Raw genomic sequence first — 19,843 nt, forward strand, 5'->3', positions numbered from 1 at the left:
GGCGTAGTTTCCACGATGTGAAGTAAACACAGTTTTGGCTCCAGGGGTATTTGTTGTTTCAGCAAACGGCCAAGATAACCTAGTAGGTTTGTCCAAAATTTCTGAATCATGGCGCAATCCCAGAAATTGTGAAAGAATGATGCCACAGCCATTGGACATTTTAGACAAGAAGCTGAGGATGCAATGTTCCATTTGAAAGCCACCTGAGGAGCAATGTATATTCTATGCAGGACTTTGTAGTGAGTTTCCCGGAGAAGCATGTTCTCCACACTTTTTGGTATTTGTTGAAAGCACTTGGCTAATTGCGGAACTGGCAGTTGGGCCGCCAAGTCCTGTGTTCACAAGTCAGCCAGCTTCTGTAAACTAGAGGCAGAGTCCAGTGATTGTAATGCCTTCACCATTAAAGCACATGACACCTTTAATGGGGAAGATTGGTGCCTGAAGAAGCTTTGCAAAGGTTCATGATCATGGTCGGCCAGCGATAACCCCTCCCAGGCTTGTAGCGCATGACGTATTTGAAGATAACCATAGAAACTAGAGGTAGAAATCCGATGAGTTGACTGCAGCTCAGTGAAGGAGTAAAGGTGCTTGACGGACATGTGTTAGACCCGCTGCTTTCCAATGTTGAAACGCAGAGTTTTCCCAACTTGGAGAAAAAGTGGGGAGACCCACTATCGTAGCAAACATCAAAGTCCGCCAGGAAATCCTCATTAAAGCACAGAGTCTTCCATGCTGTGCGGCATGCTCTCATATAGGGAAACTTGCACACTTGAGTAGGCAATGAGGAGGTCGGTGCCACCAGAATGTTTCCCAAGCCCAATGGCATGCACCAGCCTTCCAGCAACTCTTTTGGGATTAAACCATCTGTCATTCCAATCCAGTTACTTATGTGGCAGAGCAAAATGGCCAGATTGTATTGATGAATGTTAGGGCACTTAAGTCCTCCAGCCGGCACAGGGCGCATCAGAGTGGTGAGCTTGATCCTCGCTTTCTTATTGCGCCAAAGGAAGCGGCTCAGCGCAGTATGTAGCTCGTTAATGTGTTGACGTTTTATCCAAAGCGGTAACATATGCAGGATATACAGCCATTTTGGCAAGTCAATCATCTTAAAAAGTTGTATCCTGCCCGTAAGGGACAGCGGCAACCCCTGCCAGTCATTTAGTTTTTTCTTCGTGTTCTTAAGCAGAGGCAAAATGTTAACAGTATATACATCAGTAATATCAATTGGTATGTGTACACCCAAATACCTCATACTGGAAGTAACCCATCGCAACGGGAAAACACCCGGCCATTGAGCATGCAAATGACCAGTGATATCAATGGCTTCTGATTTATCAATATTGATTTTTAACCCAGAGAAAACCCCAAATTGTTCTTGAAGGCTCATCACTCCCAATAATAAAGTAGTCGGGTTGACCACAAAGATAAGGACATCGTCAGCAAATGCGGCGACCTTGAATTCCGCCACCCCTATCTTTATCCCTTCTATGTCGGGGCGTGCATCGATAACTCGTAGCAGGGGATCTAGAGTAAGTATATATAGCAGCGGGGAGAGAGGACACCCCTGCCTGACTCCCCGAAACAGCTGAAATGGAGCAGAGAGTAAGCCATTTGCTACTATCATGGATTGAGGGTTTTGATAGAGTTGCATAATGTTTTGCAATATGGGACCCCGGAATCCAAATCTTTGTAAAACTGAGAATAAGTAGGGCCAGGCCACTCTGTCGAAAGCTTTCTCTGCATCGAACCCCACAGCCAGAGCAGGTATATTGTGATTTTTACAATGCGTCATGGCCGCCCATAAACTAATGAGATGTCTACTTGCCTTCCTGCCCTGAACAAAACCCACTTGGCTGTCTGATATTAAACAAGGCAAAATTCCGCTCATCCTAGTTGCTAAGATTCTGGCAAATAACTTAACATCATAATTGAGTAAGGAAATAGGTCGATAGGACGCAGGGTTTAATGGGTCTTTGCCACTTTTTGGGAGCACCGTAATGTAGGCCTTAGTAGCTACATTGGAAAAACCGTCCCTAGAAATCACCGAGAAATAAGACCTTAGAGGCTCCCCAACGGCACCCCCCAACAGCTTATAATAGTCTGCATTAAGGCCATCAGGACCTGGTGCCTTATGCGATTTACTGGACCCTATCCCTTCTACAATTTCTTGAGTGGTGATCGGGGCATTTAGAAACTCCAACTGCTCATTGGTTAGGGTGGGTAGGGTCACATCACGAAAGAAGGCGGTTTCCATTTCCCCAGCCTATGCCTGGGGTTCAGCTGCATACAATTGTTCATAAAACTCCCGGAACACTTCACAGATATTGGGTCCCTTGGTATGCCTTATCCCATGTTTGTCTTTGAGGGCAGCAACGAATGTAGCACCCCTCTGTACCCGGACCAGGTTCGCCAACAATTTCCCCATTTTGTTCCCAAACCTGGATAGTTTATGCGAATAATATAATAAGTCTTGTTGCGTCCTGCGATGAATAAAACTATTGAGAGTAAATAGTAAATCCCTATATTCTTTCTTAACTTGGGGCGTTGGGTGTGCAATGAGCTTACGTTTCGCTTTTTGGACTGCAATCCCCATATCAATAAGCTGTTTATTCGCCTGCTTCCTTTGCCGTATCACATATGTAGTGATCTCTCCCCTCATGGTGGCCTTACCCGCTTCCCAAAACAGCGAAGGGTTCTCTTGGTGTTGCCCATTATGCTGAACATATTCCTGCCATTTATGAGTAAGATAGGATTGAAAGGCTTTATCCTCTGCGAGATGGGCTGGAAAGCGCCACCTATTCTGTGCTCTTCATGGACCCCCCAGTCCCGCATCCACCCAAATCATCGCATGATCTGAACATTCTGTGGGTCCAATCTCCGCTCTCCCAATCTTAGAAAAACAGGGGGAGGATACCAAGATATAATCTATGCGTGACATGGACAGATGTGCCCTGGCTAAATGAGTGAAGTCTGTCACTTCAGGGTGGAGTATTCTCCAGGGATCCAACAAATGTAATTGGTGACATAAATAAGGCAGCCCCTTATCAGAGGAGGTCCTTACGCCAGGCCCCGGGTTGGACCAATCTAATCTAGGATCCATCACCTGATTGAAATCACCAGCTAGGAATATTAAGCCTTGCTGATTTAGTGAAAGCACGTGTACCAAGTTCGTAAAGAAACTGTGTTGGTATGCATTTGGGGCGTAAACACAACAAAGGGTGACCATCTGTCCAAAGAGGTGCCCTGTCACCAGGACGTAGCGGCCTTCAGAATCCGCAAGCACCTTGGTATCCTCAAAAACCACATTCTTTCCTATCAGAATAGCTACTCCCGCTTTCTTGTGCAGAGCCGGGGAATGATATACCTTACTGACCCAGTCTCTGGATAGTTTTAAACTCTCCACAGCAGAGAGGTGTGTCTCCTGAAAAAATGCAATTTGGGCCTTATGCCTACGTAATGACTGCAAGACTTTCGCCCTTTTTACTGGTGAGCCTATGCCTGCTACATTCCACGATATACAGCGTACTTGCTCAGCCATACCCTTGTGCAGGTTTGTACAAAATCAAAGGGTAATCAGCCTTGTGAGCCACTAACATAGTGCCCCCCTCCCAGCCTAGGGGTGGCACATTAGAAACCCTTGCAGAAGTCCTCCCACCATGTCGCTCTTTAATAGGTAAACTATTGCTTACTCCAACAACCATAATCAAACTCAAATCAACCCCAGTGATAAATGTTTCTTTACCCTTCCCCCTCCCCTAACCCCCATCCCGCTCACATTCACCCAACACTCATTCATCTCCCCCTTAAAACGGAGGCTGGAGTCCACCTATATACCTGTCCGGCTCCCCCGCCAGAAGATGACTAGTATACATATGTTATGAACATAACAGCAACCATAGCTTCAAAAAGCTGCTTATATAAAAGGAGAAAACAAACATCATGTCCAACATAGAACTAGGAGCTTTATGCCGCTGTAAAAAAAAAAAACCAAACAACTTCATGGAACGTCCCCAATTCCTGTAATATACTGTTTAGCTGCTTCCACTGATTCAAAACTCCGCCATGCCCCTCCGTGTTCAAGCCGGAGTTTAGCTGGATACTGCAGAGTAAATTTAATTTTCCTGTTAAACAGGTCTGCACATATAGGAGAAAATTCTCGCCGTTTGATGGATACCGCTGCAGAGTAATCTTGGAATATCATTATTTTGTGACCTTCATACAGTAAACCAGCACAGCTCCTATAAGCCTGCAATATTTCAGTTTTGTGGCAAAAATTGAGGAGCCGAGCGATGACCACTCTGGGCTTTGGGCCGTCAGGTTTTCTAATCCCCAAACGGTGTGCTCTTTCAACCACAATTTTATCTGCCAAGGCTGACACACCCAGCTCTTGGAGCAGCCATGTTTCCAACAGTTTCGCCAGGTCTCTATCAGGCACCGATTTGGGGATCCCCACTAACCTTATGTTATTCCGTCTTGACCTGTTTTCCAGGTCCTCTACTTTGTTTTCCAGGGTGGAGACTTGTTTCAACAAGGTTTCTTGCTGCTGAAGCAAATGCTGCGTCTCTGTCTCTACATCCGCTATTCTTTGTTGGGTGTCTGCCACCTGGGTTTTTATCTGTTGCAGCGTTTCATTCCCCGAATTGATTTTCTGGAGCAAATCACAGAATCTTGGCTCCAGAGCCTGTACCACTGCTTGGGATACCTCCCCCACCAGATCCGCCGTGGTTGTTGGTGTAGCTGGGCTGCCTGCGCACGGGCTCGGCGGGCCGGCAGCCATTTTGGGATCGGGTTGTCGGCCTGTAGTTTTTTCCTTTCTTTGTGGTTTGGCTGACATCCTTTGCTCGCTGCGGGAGAAAAACGATATGATCGTTTTCTGGGGTCGCCACGGTGCGTCTCAGAGGCTCGAAAAACACTGATTTTCGGCGGGGGAACCGGGAGCGCGGTCTGCAAGCAGCCTACCCGCTCATCAGGTCACGTGGACTCCATTTGGACAATTTTTAATAATTTTTATGAGTTTTAATTGCTTGACGTTTTTCTGTTCATCAGCTGTTTTGAAACATTTATTAATATAGTTTTACAGTTATTTCTGCGTGGGGATCTATAGCAGCTTGGCTTGTTCTGTTTTCCTAATAGGACGTGAATTAGTGTTTAGGACCTGATTTAATATTTGTAGTGTTGCCTTTTCATAGATAGGGTTGTTATGTGTTCCATAATGCAGGTGTAACTTTGTTCAGATTAGTTTCTGTGCATTATTGCAGATCCTGGGACTGTGTTAGGTGCTATATTTCTCTTTCCATTTCTCCAGGTTTGCACTGCATAGAGAGGCTTTTTTTGGTTTTCCATTCCAGTGTGTCTCCATATTTATAATTAGGCCGATTCAGTAAACCGCGCGGGAGAGCCGGCGCTCCAAGGCGAGCGCCCACTCTCCTGGGCGCGCGATTCAGTATGCAAATGAGAGCCCGCGCTAATATTGACGGAAGCGGCAGCTGTCAGCGGGTTTGACAGCTGACGCTTAATTTTACCGGCATCGGTTGTTGAACCCGCTGACAGCCATGGGTTCGGAACACGGACACCGGCAAAACTGAGCATCCGTTTTCCAACCCGCGGGCATATATATATATATATATATATATATTTTTTTTTTTTTTTTTAAAGATTTTGTATTTTTTTTTATTTTTGGGGCCTCCGACTTAATATCGCTATGAGTTAATATGGCAGGAGTTAATTTCTGAGAGTAAAATGTGCGGCTTGGCTGCACATTTTACTCTCTGTATCGAGCGGGACTAACAGGCTCATCAACATGCATTTGCATGTTGAGTGTGCTATTAGTTTCGGGGGGGTTGGACACGTTTTCCACGCGCTATTACCCCCTTACTGTATAAGGGGTAATAGCGCGTCAAAAACACGCATCCAAACGGGGGCTAACGGTGCGCTCGGCCTGAGCATACAGTACTGAATCAGCCTGAATGTGTGGTCTTTCTGTACTTGGTGAAGGTAGGTTCTGTGTGTGTGTGCCCGAGTTGAGGTATTTTACTAGCATGTAGGCAATTGCATCAATCTTATTTGTTGTGTTTTCTCAATAGGATATGCATTAGTTGTAAATGATTGCCTTTTCATAAGGAGGGCTATTGTGCCTGGTAGAAAAGGGAGTTTGTTTTGCTTTTATTGAGATGTCATCAAAACCAGATTATCTTTTTTTTGCATGGTGAGTTCTATGAGTAATGCCCTAGTTCTGCTCTGCATACATTGTTAGGGGTCAAGGTGGTTCCCATGGATGTAGAGTGTATGTTTACATATAGCCCCGTGACGGTCATATATTCAGTGTGTCACGCATGTAAGAACCATCTGTCAGGTGTGTCCCGGCCGAAAAAAGGTTGAGAACCACTGATCTAGAGTACAGTGTTCAATTATGAAGGCTGTACTTAAAAAAGGATAGAGATAGGATGGAAGTGGGCCAGAGAAAGGTCACCAAAATGGTGTTTTTGAGATGAGATTGAAGGACCTAAATATGTATGCCCTGGAGGAGAGAAGAGACAGATGTTACAGACGTTTAAACACCTGAAACTTAATAATGCACAGGAATCAACCCTTCTTCAATGGAAAGAAAACTGTAGAACAAGGGGTCATAATATGAAGCATCAAGGTGGTAGGTTCAGGATTAACATCGGGGAGAATTTGTTTCACAGAAAGGGTGGTGGACACATGGATTGCCCTCCCATAAGAGGGAGTGAGGATGACTGTAAAGGAATTCAAAAGGGCATGGGATAAACACAGAGGATCCCAGTGGCTAAAGGATGGAAATGAAGAAAATAAGGGGTAGATTTTGAAAGATAGATGCGCCAGTTTTATTAACATGTGCGTTCCGGCGTGCGCATATTATAAAATAGTTAGGCCAGGTGCACATACACGTCGGATTTTGTAATCCGTGCAAAAGGGGGAGGGTACATTTCTGCAAAGTTCGCACAGCAACGCATCCCAGCCTTCCTCAGTTCCCTCCCAGTCTGCTCCAATTCCGGGCCCAACCTGAAGTAAGCTGCGCATGCCGGCAGCCGGCCAGTGCACAAGGCTTCGAGACAGTGATCAATAGCGCTGTCCCAGCCTTCCCCCCAGCCCGCCCCTTGCAGGAAGGCCACCGCTTATGCGCATACCGGCCTTTATGTGCATGGCTGGGCCTCTTTGAAAATAGGTTCGACGCGTGCGACCTATTTAAAATCTACCCGTAAGAATATAAGATATGCTAGTGTCCTGTTTCCATCAGTGGCCAAACCAAGTCACAAGTACCTGGCTAGTACCCAAACATTAAATAGATCCCAAGCTACTAATGCTAGTAACAAGCAGTGGCTATTCCTTATTGATTAACAGTTTATGGACGTCTCCTCCAGACACTTATTCAAAGCTTTTTTAAACCTAGCTACACTAACTGCCTTAACCAAATCCTCTGGCAATGGAGTCCAGAGCTTAATTGTGCATGGAGTAAAAAAATAATTTTCTCCAATTTGTTTGAACTATGGTAACTTGTGCAGAGCAGCAATTACGCTAAGAATAACATAAAAAAAAAATTTAAATAGCTTGCTGGGCAGACTGGATGGATCACTTAGGTTTTCTTCTGCAAACACTTACTATATTACTAACCACTTGTCCTTCAGACTCCTTTCCACTCAGCTCCTCAGTGTTGTTCCTAATACTCTCATCTCTTCCATCTGCTATATTCTCAATCTGTCATTATCTACTGCAAACTTCCCCACTGTTTTCAAACATGTCATAATTGCACCACATTTCAAAAACACTTCATCAGACCCTTTCTGCCCTGCTAATTATAAGCCCAACTCCCTCCTCCCCTTTCTGTCCAAACTACTCGAAAGGGCTTTTATCTGCATTGCCTCACATTTTTTGCATTTCAAGATGTCCTCTAAGTTCTATAGAGAGACAGCCCTCACCAACCAACTCTTTATCTGCCCCCCCCCCCCCCCCGGTCATATTTAAATAAATGTCCCTAGGTCCCTTCTACAACCTTCTCAACAGTGTTGCTAGCCAAGCAAAAATGAAAGTGACTGGAAGCAAAATAAGAATCTACCACACAAGTTATACCCGCTAAACTATCTGCACAAATTTTTCGTGAATTATTTGCATGTTTTTCAAATTCCAAACCTATTTGCATAAATTCTAACCATTCCTCAACTCATAGCTAATCCTAGATTAGACACATCTCTATCGTCAGCAAACTCAAGCTCTTTATATATATATACTTGTTTATTAATTGAAAGCTACATGTCAAAATAGAGTACATTTGGCACTTACATGCACCTCACAATTCAAATAAAAAAAGTAAACACACTTTAGGCTGAATTTTAAAAGCCCTGCATGCGCAGAATCGGGGAGATATGCGTGTGGCTGATTTTTGCAGGCCCGCAGCCACGCGTGTATCTCCTGGTATGCACATTGGAAAGGCCACAGGATAAAGGGGCGGGCCAGAAAAGTGCAATTAGGCACTGTCCTGCTGAAGCACGCACCGGGATTTGACCTGCCCTAGCAACTTGCTGCTGCTCGAGAACAGGTAAGTTGTAAAACAAAAAAAAATGTAGGGTAATTAGTGGGGTTTTAAGGGGTTCGGGTAAAAAAGGAGGCAGGTTAGGTAGGAGGTTTAGGAAGTTCCCCTCAGAGTCCGCTCCTTTACTGACGTGGACTGGGAGGGAAGAGGGAAAAGGGCCTATTGCATCGCCGCACACATCTACTATAATCCCCCACACTTACATGCGTGAGAGGGCATTTGCGCGCACCGATATAAAATTGTGCGCACAGGTAGATTTTATAACATGTGCGCGTCAACACGTGCACGTTATAAAATTGGCGCGGTCATGTGCACGCACCAGGAACCGCACGCACATGGACGCCTGTGCAGAAGTCTGAAGTCTTGGTATTTTCCCACTACTACCCTCCATTTCCCCCAATTATCTTTCTCCCCTCCCCTGTTCATGGCCAGCTTCAAGACTCCACCCCTAGCATCCTTCTCCCTTTAACGCCCTCCTTTCCATGTCTCCCCTATTATCCCAAGCTTTAATCATGGACCAATCGTACATCAGACGTCTAAAATGAAGGGAGTCCTTTGTTGAGTTTCAAAATTAAAATCTGGCTATACGAGACAGTCTTCTGGCTTTGTTTCTTTTTTATTTATGCATTTTCCAGAAAAAAGAAGATTAAATCTTGATCAGAACAGGGTTGAAGCAAATAACGGAAATATACATTAAGAAAAATAAACATTTCCCTTATCTTAATATAAGTCCTCATTATGGGAGCGGATCCTTCCCTGACCCAAAGTAATACATCAAAGAAAAATATCAATGGACAAACAGCAGCCATTCTTTAACTATAGGTAACTACAATGTATTAGAGCTGGGAGTTGTTGGCAATACTGGAGTTTTCCCTATAAGAAATTGAGTTAACTGTGGGGGATTGTAGAATATATATTCATTATTTTGATACTTTATCATGCAACTGGCATGGAAACTTTAAAAAGAAAACACGTCCAATTTGCAGAACCTGCAGTCGCAACAGGAGAAAGGATTTTCTCCTTTTTTGAGTCTCCCTCGAGACGTCAGGAAAGACTAACTTTACATTGAAGAAAAGACTCGGTCCTATGTCGAAAACAGAGTCTCATTAACCAATCTTTATCCGGTCAGGTGGCTAAAGTCACAATAAGTGTACGGGAACAGCTAACTCCGAATCAAACGTCTCCACACAGTTGAAATATTCACACTTGATTCTCCAACAGGAAGTAACGCACTGCTCCCTCTCCTTGTACTTCCAATCTTCTAAACTTCGGCAAATAAAATAAAAAATCTCGACACTGGGGTGAATCACATTTTCAGGGATCTGGAGGATCTCCATTAAATACCTCTCCTGAACCATCTCCCTAGGAGGAAGTTAGGGGAACTTGAGGAAAGTTTAATAAAATCTTAAATTCCTGTTCTCGATAGCATTTTCCAAATTTTCAATTTTATGGGACATATTGCCCCTTCTTTAAATCAAAACTGATGTGCTTGCTGTATACCACTTACTTGATCTCTTATAGAAAAATTGGTTGGTCCATTTCAGTTTGTTGTGTTGGAAAAAGCCAGAACTTTTTCTTCCAACTCATTGCATTTTACTTTGACTGGTGATAATTGTAAAACTGAACTTCCTCAGTTCTATGACTGCTTCCCAGAGAGTCTCAAGGGAGGAGAAACTGTAGGTCTTTGAACATCAGGACTCAAAATAGGCATCTCAAAGGGATGGATTCAGTAGGTTAACCCCCCAATGCCTCCCACAATACATCTCTTCCTAATCCAGGGCTGTCCTCGATGTAAATCTGAACTCTCAGCTGCTGCCGCCAGCCGACGCCGGACCTTCGCTCCCTGCTGGCTGGGCTCGCCGGCACTCTGATCTGGTGGCATCTCCCCGACTTTAAGGCACCTCTAGCAGCAGCTGGATTACCCGGTGGAGTTCCCTCAACGAGGCTAAGAGGTGACAGAGAGCCTGGGAGAGAGGGGAGCTCAAATTCCCCTCCCCCTCTCTCCAATGCTGAGTCCCTGATACTGAGCTGCTGTGTAAGACGTGGGCATCCATCGGGCCGGAGAAAGGAGACAACCGGAGGGACCGCAGGGTAGAGGCCCCGTCCTAGGTTTCTACTTTTCTACCCATTACAGGTAAAAAAAAAAAAACCCAAAAAAACAAAAACCAGCAAGAAAACATTTTGAAGAGTACCGAGAAGAGCCAACGGCGTGCAGTGCCCATCAATCAGCCATCTTGGATCCGCCCAGTGTGCTTGGTGTTCTTTGGACCAACCATGCATCATAAATCAAATCCCATTTCCTACCAGGGGTATTTCTCCCAACTAATCTACTCAGAGATGATTCAGTACTTCACTATACACCCTAGGGGGTGAGCTGTTCCCATATTTCCAGGAACTTCCTCTTATGCAAGAAAACATTGCTAAAAAAAAACCTCCATTACTATCAGCTGCGTTGTTAGATAGTTTATTTAACTTGACGGATCGCGTTCTTCCATAAATCAAGGTGATGTACGATAATGTAGAATAAACAATACAAAGGTTAACATATTAAAATAATTTAAATAAACTGAGCCGATATACAAAACCAACTTTTAAAATGAAACTAAAGCATTAGGCAGATGTGTCTATTGACCATTTACTTGAACATGATAGAAAGTTAAGAACAAGGGAGAGCCCTCTGTTTTATTGTCTTTGAAGAATTAATACATAATTAGCAACATAGTAAAAACTAATAAGTATGAAATGCTTAATAAAACAAGTTTTAAGACCTTTTCTGAATTTGTTACAAAATGTCCGTCTCAGGCAAGGTGGGGAGGGAAAGGGAGTTTCACAGGCTTGGCTTGGAGGTAGGTACGAGAATGCTATTCCTGGGTTCTTTCAAACCTGATTTCTTCCACTGCCAATAAGGAGGAGGATTCACTTCCTTCCATGCCAATAAAAATCAACGTTTTTACCCTATTAGGAAAAGCCTTCCTGAGAAGCACCTCATTCTATTATCTTTAATCTTCAGTGCCTGCAATATTAAAGAGTATGGCTTCAAGGGACTTAAGAAAGGGGGGACTCGCCTGTTGCCATCCGCACTTCCCGTGGTCCTGAAACCCTGCACCACCTTCATGAGAGGCAAGTCGGCTGCCAGGAGAGATGCTGACATCATCTATTGCGCTGGTATTAAGAGGGAGTTCCTTGTGAGAAACCAGTTCGCACTTCTGGTGGTTCTGAGGCCCTGCACCACCCTCACTGACAGGCAAGCCCACGGCCAAAGAGATGCTGACGTCATCTAATTGCGTCAGTGTTAAGAGGGAGCCCTATGGTGCACTGCCACTGGTGCACCTAAGCCATATAAGGGGTATACCCCTTGTGGCTAAATTGATCCATAGGAAGGAAGAGAAAAAGGGAAGATAGTTTCTTCTGCCTCAGTTACCCCCACAGCTGGTGAGAGGTCTGATTTACAAACCATCTCCTTCGCAGAGTACCCTGTGGTGAGTATCTTAGCTGTCTCTCTTAGGCCCCCCCCCCACCACCCCCCATTTATAACCGATATCTCAAGAGAGCAGTGAGAGGACCCTGACTGTTATAGCCCCCAGGGAATGTAGTGAGGGCTCTTTAGGAGCTCATGAAGGACACCCAGTCTCCTATTTTTTTTTTTGAGTGAACACAAACTGGATCTTCTCCATCTACTAAGGGTGATGGCTCTATTGAAAATTAGAACCTTGGTTCCTGCGGTAGTGCCCCCTCCATTTGACCTAGGCAAATTAGGTATTGGAGTGATGGACTCTGAGCCAACCGAGATTAATGCCCAGAGACATATGGAAGATTGTTTCGAGAAACTGAGACCTCCTTAGTATAAATGATCACACAACCATATGATTTTTCCGCTGCAACTGTGGAAAACTGACTTGGAGTGTAAGGTGGAACTAGTTGAATCTCAAATTTCATCCTTACCTAGTAAGGTTGCTACAGCTTCAAGAGTGTGAAAGATAATTTATCTTTGCATTATAACAGAGTTGATGGAAAATCATTTGAGATTAAAAAAAAATGTAAGGTTGATGAATTTCCAAAAATTAAGACTGTTGTCCCCTATGGACATGAGACACTGCAGTTTGAACCTGCTTTTATGTACCTGTGACGAAAAGAAATCTGGCAGCTGAGGAAAGGTACACTACATGTTTTAGCTTATGACTGAAAGTTTAGACTTTACAGGATTTCTACAAGATTCATATGACAATTTCCACTAGAGCAACATTAGTTATTACCTGCAATCTGGAGTCAGACAAGGAACTAATCTTGAGGAGTTATTTTAGAAATAAGAACCAGATGTTTTGTAGTCAGAGAGTACTAGTATTTCCTGAAGTTGCTAGGGAGACCCAGTTGAGAAGAAGAGCTTTTGTACAACTTAAGCCAAAAGTTCTCTCACTGGGTGCGATTTATTTCCTTAAATTTCCCTGTACATGTATTGTCGTTTATCAGGGTAACAAATACATTTTCCTGGATCCATTACATCTGGAAACATTTCTTTTAAAGTTGAGGTTAATGCTTAGAAGAGATATTTGGATTAATATATGTTATTGTACTCATCACTTGGATGGTCATTTTTAATATTGCATAATATATTTTCATTGTATTTGGTCATTATTTTCTTAAGGTCCATGAATAATGGAATGTTTTGTTTCCTGTTTATGTATTGATTAAATACTAATAAAAATACTGAACATGAAGAGTATGGTTTTCCTAAGGGCTGCACCTTTTGCCTTACTACCAAGCTAAAATAATTCATAATTCTTGCAAAAAAAAAAAAATCTTCAGCTGTGGACATGACCAAAATGCATGCACCAATATACCTTGCTTCTTTTGATCTGACTATGAGCTACAGATTTGTGTTATCTTGCTAACTTTACCTGATACAATTTTGAATTTCACATCGAAGGTACAGACTGCACTTAAAGCACTAAGAATCCTTATTAATACTTTGTGATGTTTTCACATTGAAATGTGTCATATGGAGAAAACCAATTGGTACAGCAGCCCCTGAAGCAGCTTCTGTGTGAGCGAAACTTGGCCAGAGTCGGGCAAGTTCCAATAAAGAATCCCTTGATACACTGATCACTGCCTTTTGTTCCGCTTTTCAATATACCTTGCTCCACGTCATACTTTCTATACCTGAGTCAAATACATTAGCCTTATATGCTTTATTTTACAATATAAATGCCTTTTACAAAAACTTACATTGTTTCTCTTAAGGAAATATTCCTTGTAATTTCCTTAATACTGAGGAAACACAATCTTACAAGTGAAAAGCTGGTAAGCAGACAAATATTTTAAATAAAGACTTAGTTCCTCATTCTACTTCTGACAGTCCTTTCCATGTAGTCAAATGAAAAATGTCTATTATGTAGGCCCTATCGTTCCTTCAATTCTTGAAAAGTTAATGCCTCCTTTTACATCTGTCAAATTAGTCTTACTGTGCCCATGTTTGAAAAACCTAAGTTTCATCTCCTGGTGTGAATTCAGAGTTTCCATGGATGTGAAGAAATGGGGAAGCCTCTTGTTTTCACTGCTTAGCATTAAGGATACGTTTCTATGAGGGTGCCAACAAAACACTACTACTGAGATCAACCAGTGATTTATCTGCATAGCAAACACAGAGTCCATCTATCCCCCCAATTGCAAAAATATATTACATACCATGAAAAGGTAATAAGGGAAAATTAGAAAAAAAAACCAGAGGAATCCCTGATTAACCTGACTGCAGTTTTGGAAACGACTATAGACACTGTGATTACCTCTAGAGCAACATTACACATAACATTTGTTTTCGCATCTGATAGAGATGTTATTTTTCGCCTCTTTATGAGGAAAAGAACGGAAAATTTTCATGGGGCACAAATATGGATTTATCCAGATCTCTCCAGAACAACACAATTAAGAAGGAGAAAATTTCTTGCCTTTAAAGCAGAAATTGAAAAATTGGGGGGAAAGATGCTTTTGAAATTCCCATGTAAATGTGAGATAACACATCATAATCAGAAATTTCTTTTCTTTGAGGAAATGCAATTAAGATTGTTTTTGGATTCTTTAGCCCGAGATTCCCCAGCCTTGGTAACAGGGGCATCTAAATAGAGAATATTAGATGTAATCTTGTTTCAATTGTTATTTGGAATTCAAATATTTTGCCTTTAGCCGCTCTTTTTCTTTTCTACTTCTCACTATTTCTTCAAAAAAATTACTTTTACTCTTTATTACAGATAGGTTTATTTCATTGTTGTAGTACATGTGTATTATTATTTCTTTTTTTAATTACAAAATCTGTAAGCTTGATATTCTAATTTAAAATGCATAAATAAAGAATTAAAAAATAAATAAATAAATGTCAAAGTTGCCCCTAACCCCTACAAATAATACCTAAACCTCGAGTTACTAAGTGGGCCTCCCACAGAGATATAAATACCTATCTAGTGTTAGGGCATAATGGCTTGTCTCTCTGGCTAGTCTCTCTCTCCCTAAACTACTAAAACAGGCATTTGAGAACACACAAAAAATGCAATAAAAGCTTAACACAACCTATCACACAGCTTAACACTAGTGAAAAAGGTGTAGCTAAAATCAACATTACAGCCATGCAATAGGGCTTCACAAAATAGTAAACCCAGCCCACTCCTCCTCTTTTTTGGATTTGCATCGCACCATATGTTATGGTGCCATTGCATGCGTTAAGGGGTTTTCGCATGCGTTAAAGGTGCTTAACACATACGAAAACGCCTTATAGCATTTTGATAAATGACCCTAATTAAGTAGCAAAATATATGTCAGCGATTTGTAAGAAGAGGCTATATGAGCTGATATAAGCCCTGATGTGACTCACATTGGAGAACTGTTATTGAGTGCTCGAAGATTCAAGTAGTTTTGGGTGACAACATACCAATCTTCTATTTTGAAAGAACAGATTTTATGTTTTCAACAGTGTGCCGTATAAAAGAAGCAGAGACAGCAAATACATCATCGTAAATTAAGAGTAGAGACTTTTGATTGAATTAAGGAAGAAATATCAATAAGACATTGTCTCTGCTGTGGATTTTTCTTTTAATTTTCATAATTTTCTTTTTCAATTTCAATATTTTCATTTTTGTTTTATTGATTGTTTATTCGATGAGTAAATGGCTTTTTGAAGAAGGAGGTGGGGCCACCAGATATGTTTTTAATTATACATGTATGGTTGCTGTGGGTTTGTATGTTTTAAAATAGGGGTGTAGGGAGCCCTTTGTAGAGATTATAGTGAGATATTGTTTGATTATTTCTACTATATGATGATCATTCTTACCTTTGTATATGATGGTGGTATATTAGTTATACATAAACATTTATTTGGTGGTTGTGAAGTAGTAATGCTAAAATATGTCTTTAGTTGTATATATATTTGAATTTATTAAAGACACTTTTTGAGATTTTAAGTCTAAAAAATAAATTTTTTTGTAATATCTATTAAATTAATGAACTTTGTACATCTTTTTCTTTAGCTAAATAATTTTTTACATACTTAATTAAAACTTTTAAATGTTTGGAAGATAATTAACCAAAATCAGAATGACTACTTTTTTCTAAAGTAAATACAACTTTTTCAGGCATAGATTTTTAAAATTCCATCAAATATCAATAAATAGATTGGGTAAGACAGGACCTGGTATAGGACATTACCATGCTCTAATACTTTGAGAGAAGAAAAAAAGAAAATTTCAAGGATTTAATTGGAGATTTAAACTTTTAATGTCAAGATAAATTTTAAAAATATTTTATTAAACACATTTGGAAAAATTTCCAAATAGCTAAGATACAGCATAAAACTGATCCCCTATTTTGGAAAACATCTAATGCAACATTCAGGGGGCAAATTCAACAAAAAAAAGAGAGAGAGAAATGAAATTTATGGAATTAAAAAAGAAATGAATGACTGCTAACTTTATTAAAAATCCTACAGCAGAGACAGGGGGGTAGATTTTTACAAAGTACATGCAAGTGTCCATGTGCGTGCAATTTTATAACATGTGTGCGCATGTTATAAAATCACGGGCGGCACGCATTAAGAAGGGCAGACATAGGCCAAAATTGCATGGCGATGCATCATCCAGCTTCCCCAGTTCCCTCCCAGTACGTTCCAATTAAGGAGCAGACTGGGAGGGAGCTTCCCTACCCTACTGCCCCCTACCCTAGGTACCCCTAATTTATTTTTTACCTTTTGCTCCTGCAAAGGAGCTGTAGCAAGTTGCGGACCACCCCTCTGCCGAGGCCTGGCTCTTGTGCGGGTAATAGGGGTTACATGTGCGCCGGGCCTTGCGCGCCGCGTGCATTTTAAAAGGTGCTCAGCCACGCACGTAGCCCCTGTGTTTTACATGCGCGGGCCATTAAAAATTGGGCCAAGGATGTGTATGCAGCATCCAAGGTAATACTAAACTGGGTGCTACGTGCAAAAAACCTTAGAAGCTAGAAATTATGCATTTGCCAGTTTTTTCAATTTGAAAATAAACTAGGTAAACGTATAGCAAATTTATAGGGTCATTCATCAAAATGCGTTATGGCGTTAACGCACACATTAACACCATAACGCATGCGATAATAGCAGGAGCGCACAGAGTGAAAGCAAATTTTGGGAAGGGGTGGGATTAGGGAGGAGTTGGGATAGGATTTATGAAAATGAGGAGCAATATCGCACCATGCGATAGCATAATGCAAGCTATCGCATGGCTTTAATACTGGAAATAACTACACCTTTTTTCCTGGCGTTATGCTGTGCGTAATGCCCGAAAGGGCTGTAAAGCAATTCGCGATAAATTTTTCGAATTGCATTTTGGCCATTTCTGGGCTTGGGAGGGGAGAGTGGAGTGGAGTGGAGTGAGTGAGTGAGTGAGAGAGAGAGACACACACACACACACACACACACTCTGGGGAGGCCTTCACAGTATGCAACTATGTATATGCCTATAGGAGGGCAGCTAGAAGCTCGAGGTAAGGTTATGGTGGTGGTTTAGGGGCCAATTTTTCATGCATAGTGAGACGTACAAACAGCACAGTATACCTCGGTGAAGATTTGATGTCATTTGGAGTGAGGAATGTCTCACAAAGATGACATTTTGTACTATGCTTTCTCACCCTAGTTTGTTGGTACCCTGTTATAGAGTCCATCAAGCTAGGGCGAGAGAACATAGTAGAAATGTTATCTTTGTGCGATTTTCCTCACTCCAAATGACATCAAATCTTCACACAGAGGTGTACTGCGCAATTCGTATGTCTCTCTCTGCATGTCAAACTGGCCTCTAAACCACCACCACCATCTCACCTTGAGCTATTAGCTGGCTCTCCTATAGAGATATAAATACTTGACTACTATGACAGCCTTATAGATAGGCTCTCTCTCTTGCATGCTCTCTCTCTTTCATGAAAAGTTTACCACACCATGCGTTATCGCTGGCGTTAGGACTGCAATATTACAGCATTTTGATGAATCTAGGTGTTAGTAAATAAAAATAAGTTGTCCAATATAATAATCACTCAATCCATGCATGCAAATAGATATCGTATTTAAATCATGAGGTATATTTAGTGATGACTTTCATAAATCTTGCCATGGACTGCACACATTTAATGTCTTACCAGAGGCATGTAATTATAATCATTGGTCTTGAATTCAAGATTTTAATTAAATCTTTTGAATGCAATAAAATTACCTATGTGAAGGAATCTTGTGTCTTTCATTTGCTTTTGGAAAATGTACTATCTTTGTAAATACAGATAGTAGCCACTTATCTGAACAGAAGTGATGTTGCTTCACAAAAGGATCATGCAAGCTTCATCCGTGCAAGGATGACCATTGCAGTAATTACAGTAATATATAAGGAAACTAAAGACACTGAATGTGCAGGTTCCTACAGACCCATGTCATTATTTTATCAGGATAGTGTAGCAAAGTTTATTGCACCTCTGATTAAGAGATATTTGTCAAAGTTGATACATTCTAATCAAAGAGTTCCTAATGCTAGGAGATTGTTAGCAATTATTTAAAATGAATCAAGGAAAACTAATAAAGCATTAGTTGAGTCTAAAGACAGAATATGCAGTTGCAGAGACCAGAGTGCATGAGGTAACTAAAAATCATAAAGCATGGATCAGTCAGACTCATACTTTTTAAAGTTATTCCTTTAACTTATATAGTGGTGTGTGGAAGTGCTATTCACTTTAGGGAGAATGGTTATTGTCAGCTGGAAATTTTTGGCTAAGATGAATAATTAAATGTGCCTCATTTTTCTCTTGAGGTGTTCATAATCACTCACCTTTCACAAACTACAGGTCTGGATTCATTCAGTACTGGTCCCAAAGATGAGCAGGGCTGCCTTGGAGGAGGAGCTATTGGAGCATTAGAGTCCGAGGAACCCGATTTCCGATGAAGTGCCTCTTGTGCTACTACAGCCGTGGCTGCTGCAGGTGAGACCTCACCATCCACTGGGCAGGACCCAGTTCTTCCGTGGTTAACAGCTGCTGGAAGCTCAGGACCTATGGCCCCCTGCAGAGTTTGCTCAAAAGCCACTTGTTCAACTTCTAGCGTTGGGGATTGTGGGGGTGAAACCCGAGGTTTTCGTTTAGTAGATGCTCCGGAAAGCAGTTTCAGTAGACCTTTCTTTTCTTTCTGCAAGATTATATAATCCAAGTAAATGTTAAAGTGTAATAGCTTAAATGACAATATCTTAAAGTAAATAACATTTTAAAATCTAAATGTTGCCACCACAGTCTTTTAGTAAAAACCATGTACAGTCACCACTTCCTATTTTGTCAAGCATGTGATATCAACCTCCCACCGAAGTCACAGAAAGGAAAAAAAAAATCAAGTAAAGCAAAAAGAAATCTGTAGCATGATTTATAACATGCTACAATTTTCAAGCTCTTCTCTTCTGTAAGCAACATTGGTCTGTGAATGACACACAAGCTGAGCTGGCATTTTGAGAAGGTTCCTAAATTGCTCACTGAACAATGTTGTTTAAAAAAAAAATCCAACTAATCAGTCCTCATCAGGAACAAAATCTGAAATGACTTCTCTGCTCTTGCAATTTATGTAGTCTCTGATGAAAATTAAATAAAAATATGAGGGTAATAAAATGCAGTAAGTATGTATGTCTGGAAATGTAGAATTTTTGGAAATTCTGAGTGCTCAAAGAAAGGTTTTTCTGTTTTGGTTGGGGAAAAAAAATTCTATGAGAAATATACATGATACTATTTTTGTATAATATTTGAACTTCCTGTACTGCTTTCAAGATA

General features: G+C 41.4%; 1 protein-coding gene across 1 annotated transcript in view; it reads right to left on the reverse strand.

Moving 5' to 3' along the window:
- SH3RF1 (SH3 domain containing ring finger 1) overlaps positions 1–19,843 on the reverse strand; it is a 321,835-nt gene that overhangs the window by 11,291 nt on the left and 290,701 nt on the right. Inside the window, exon 11 of the mRNA XM_029573678.1 lies at positions 18,865–19,217. Within this exon, the coding sequence (XP_029429538.1) occupies positions 18,865–19,217 (353 nt within the window). The remainder of the gene's footprint in view (positions 1–18,864; positions 19,218–19,843) is intronic.

Source organism: Rhinatrema bivittatum, chromosome 1 (assembly GCF_901001135.1).
Source record: "Rhinatrema bivittatum chromosome 1, aRhiBiv1.1, whole genome shotgun sequence".
Taxonomy (NCBI): domain Eukaryota; kingdom Metazoa; phylum Chordata; class Amphibia; order Gymnophiona; family Rhinatrematidae; genus Rhinatrema; species Rhinatrema bivittatum.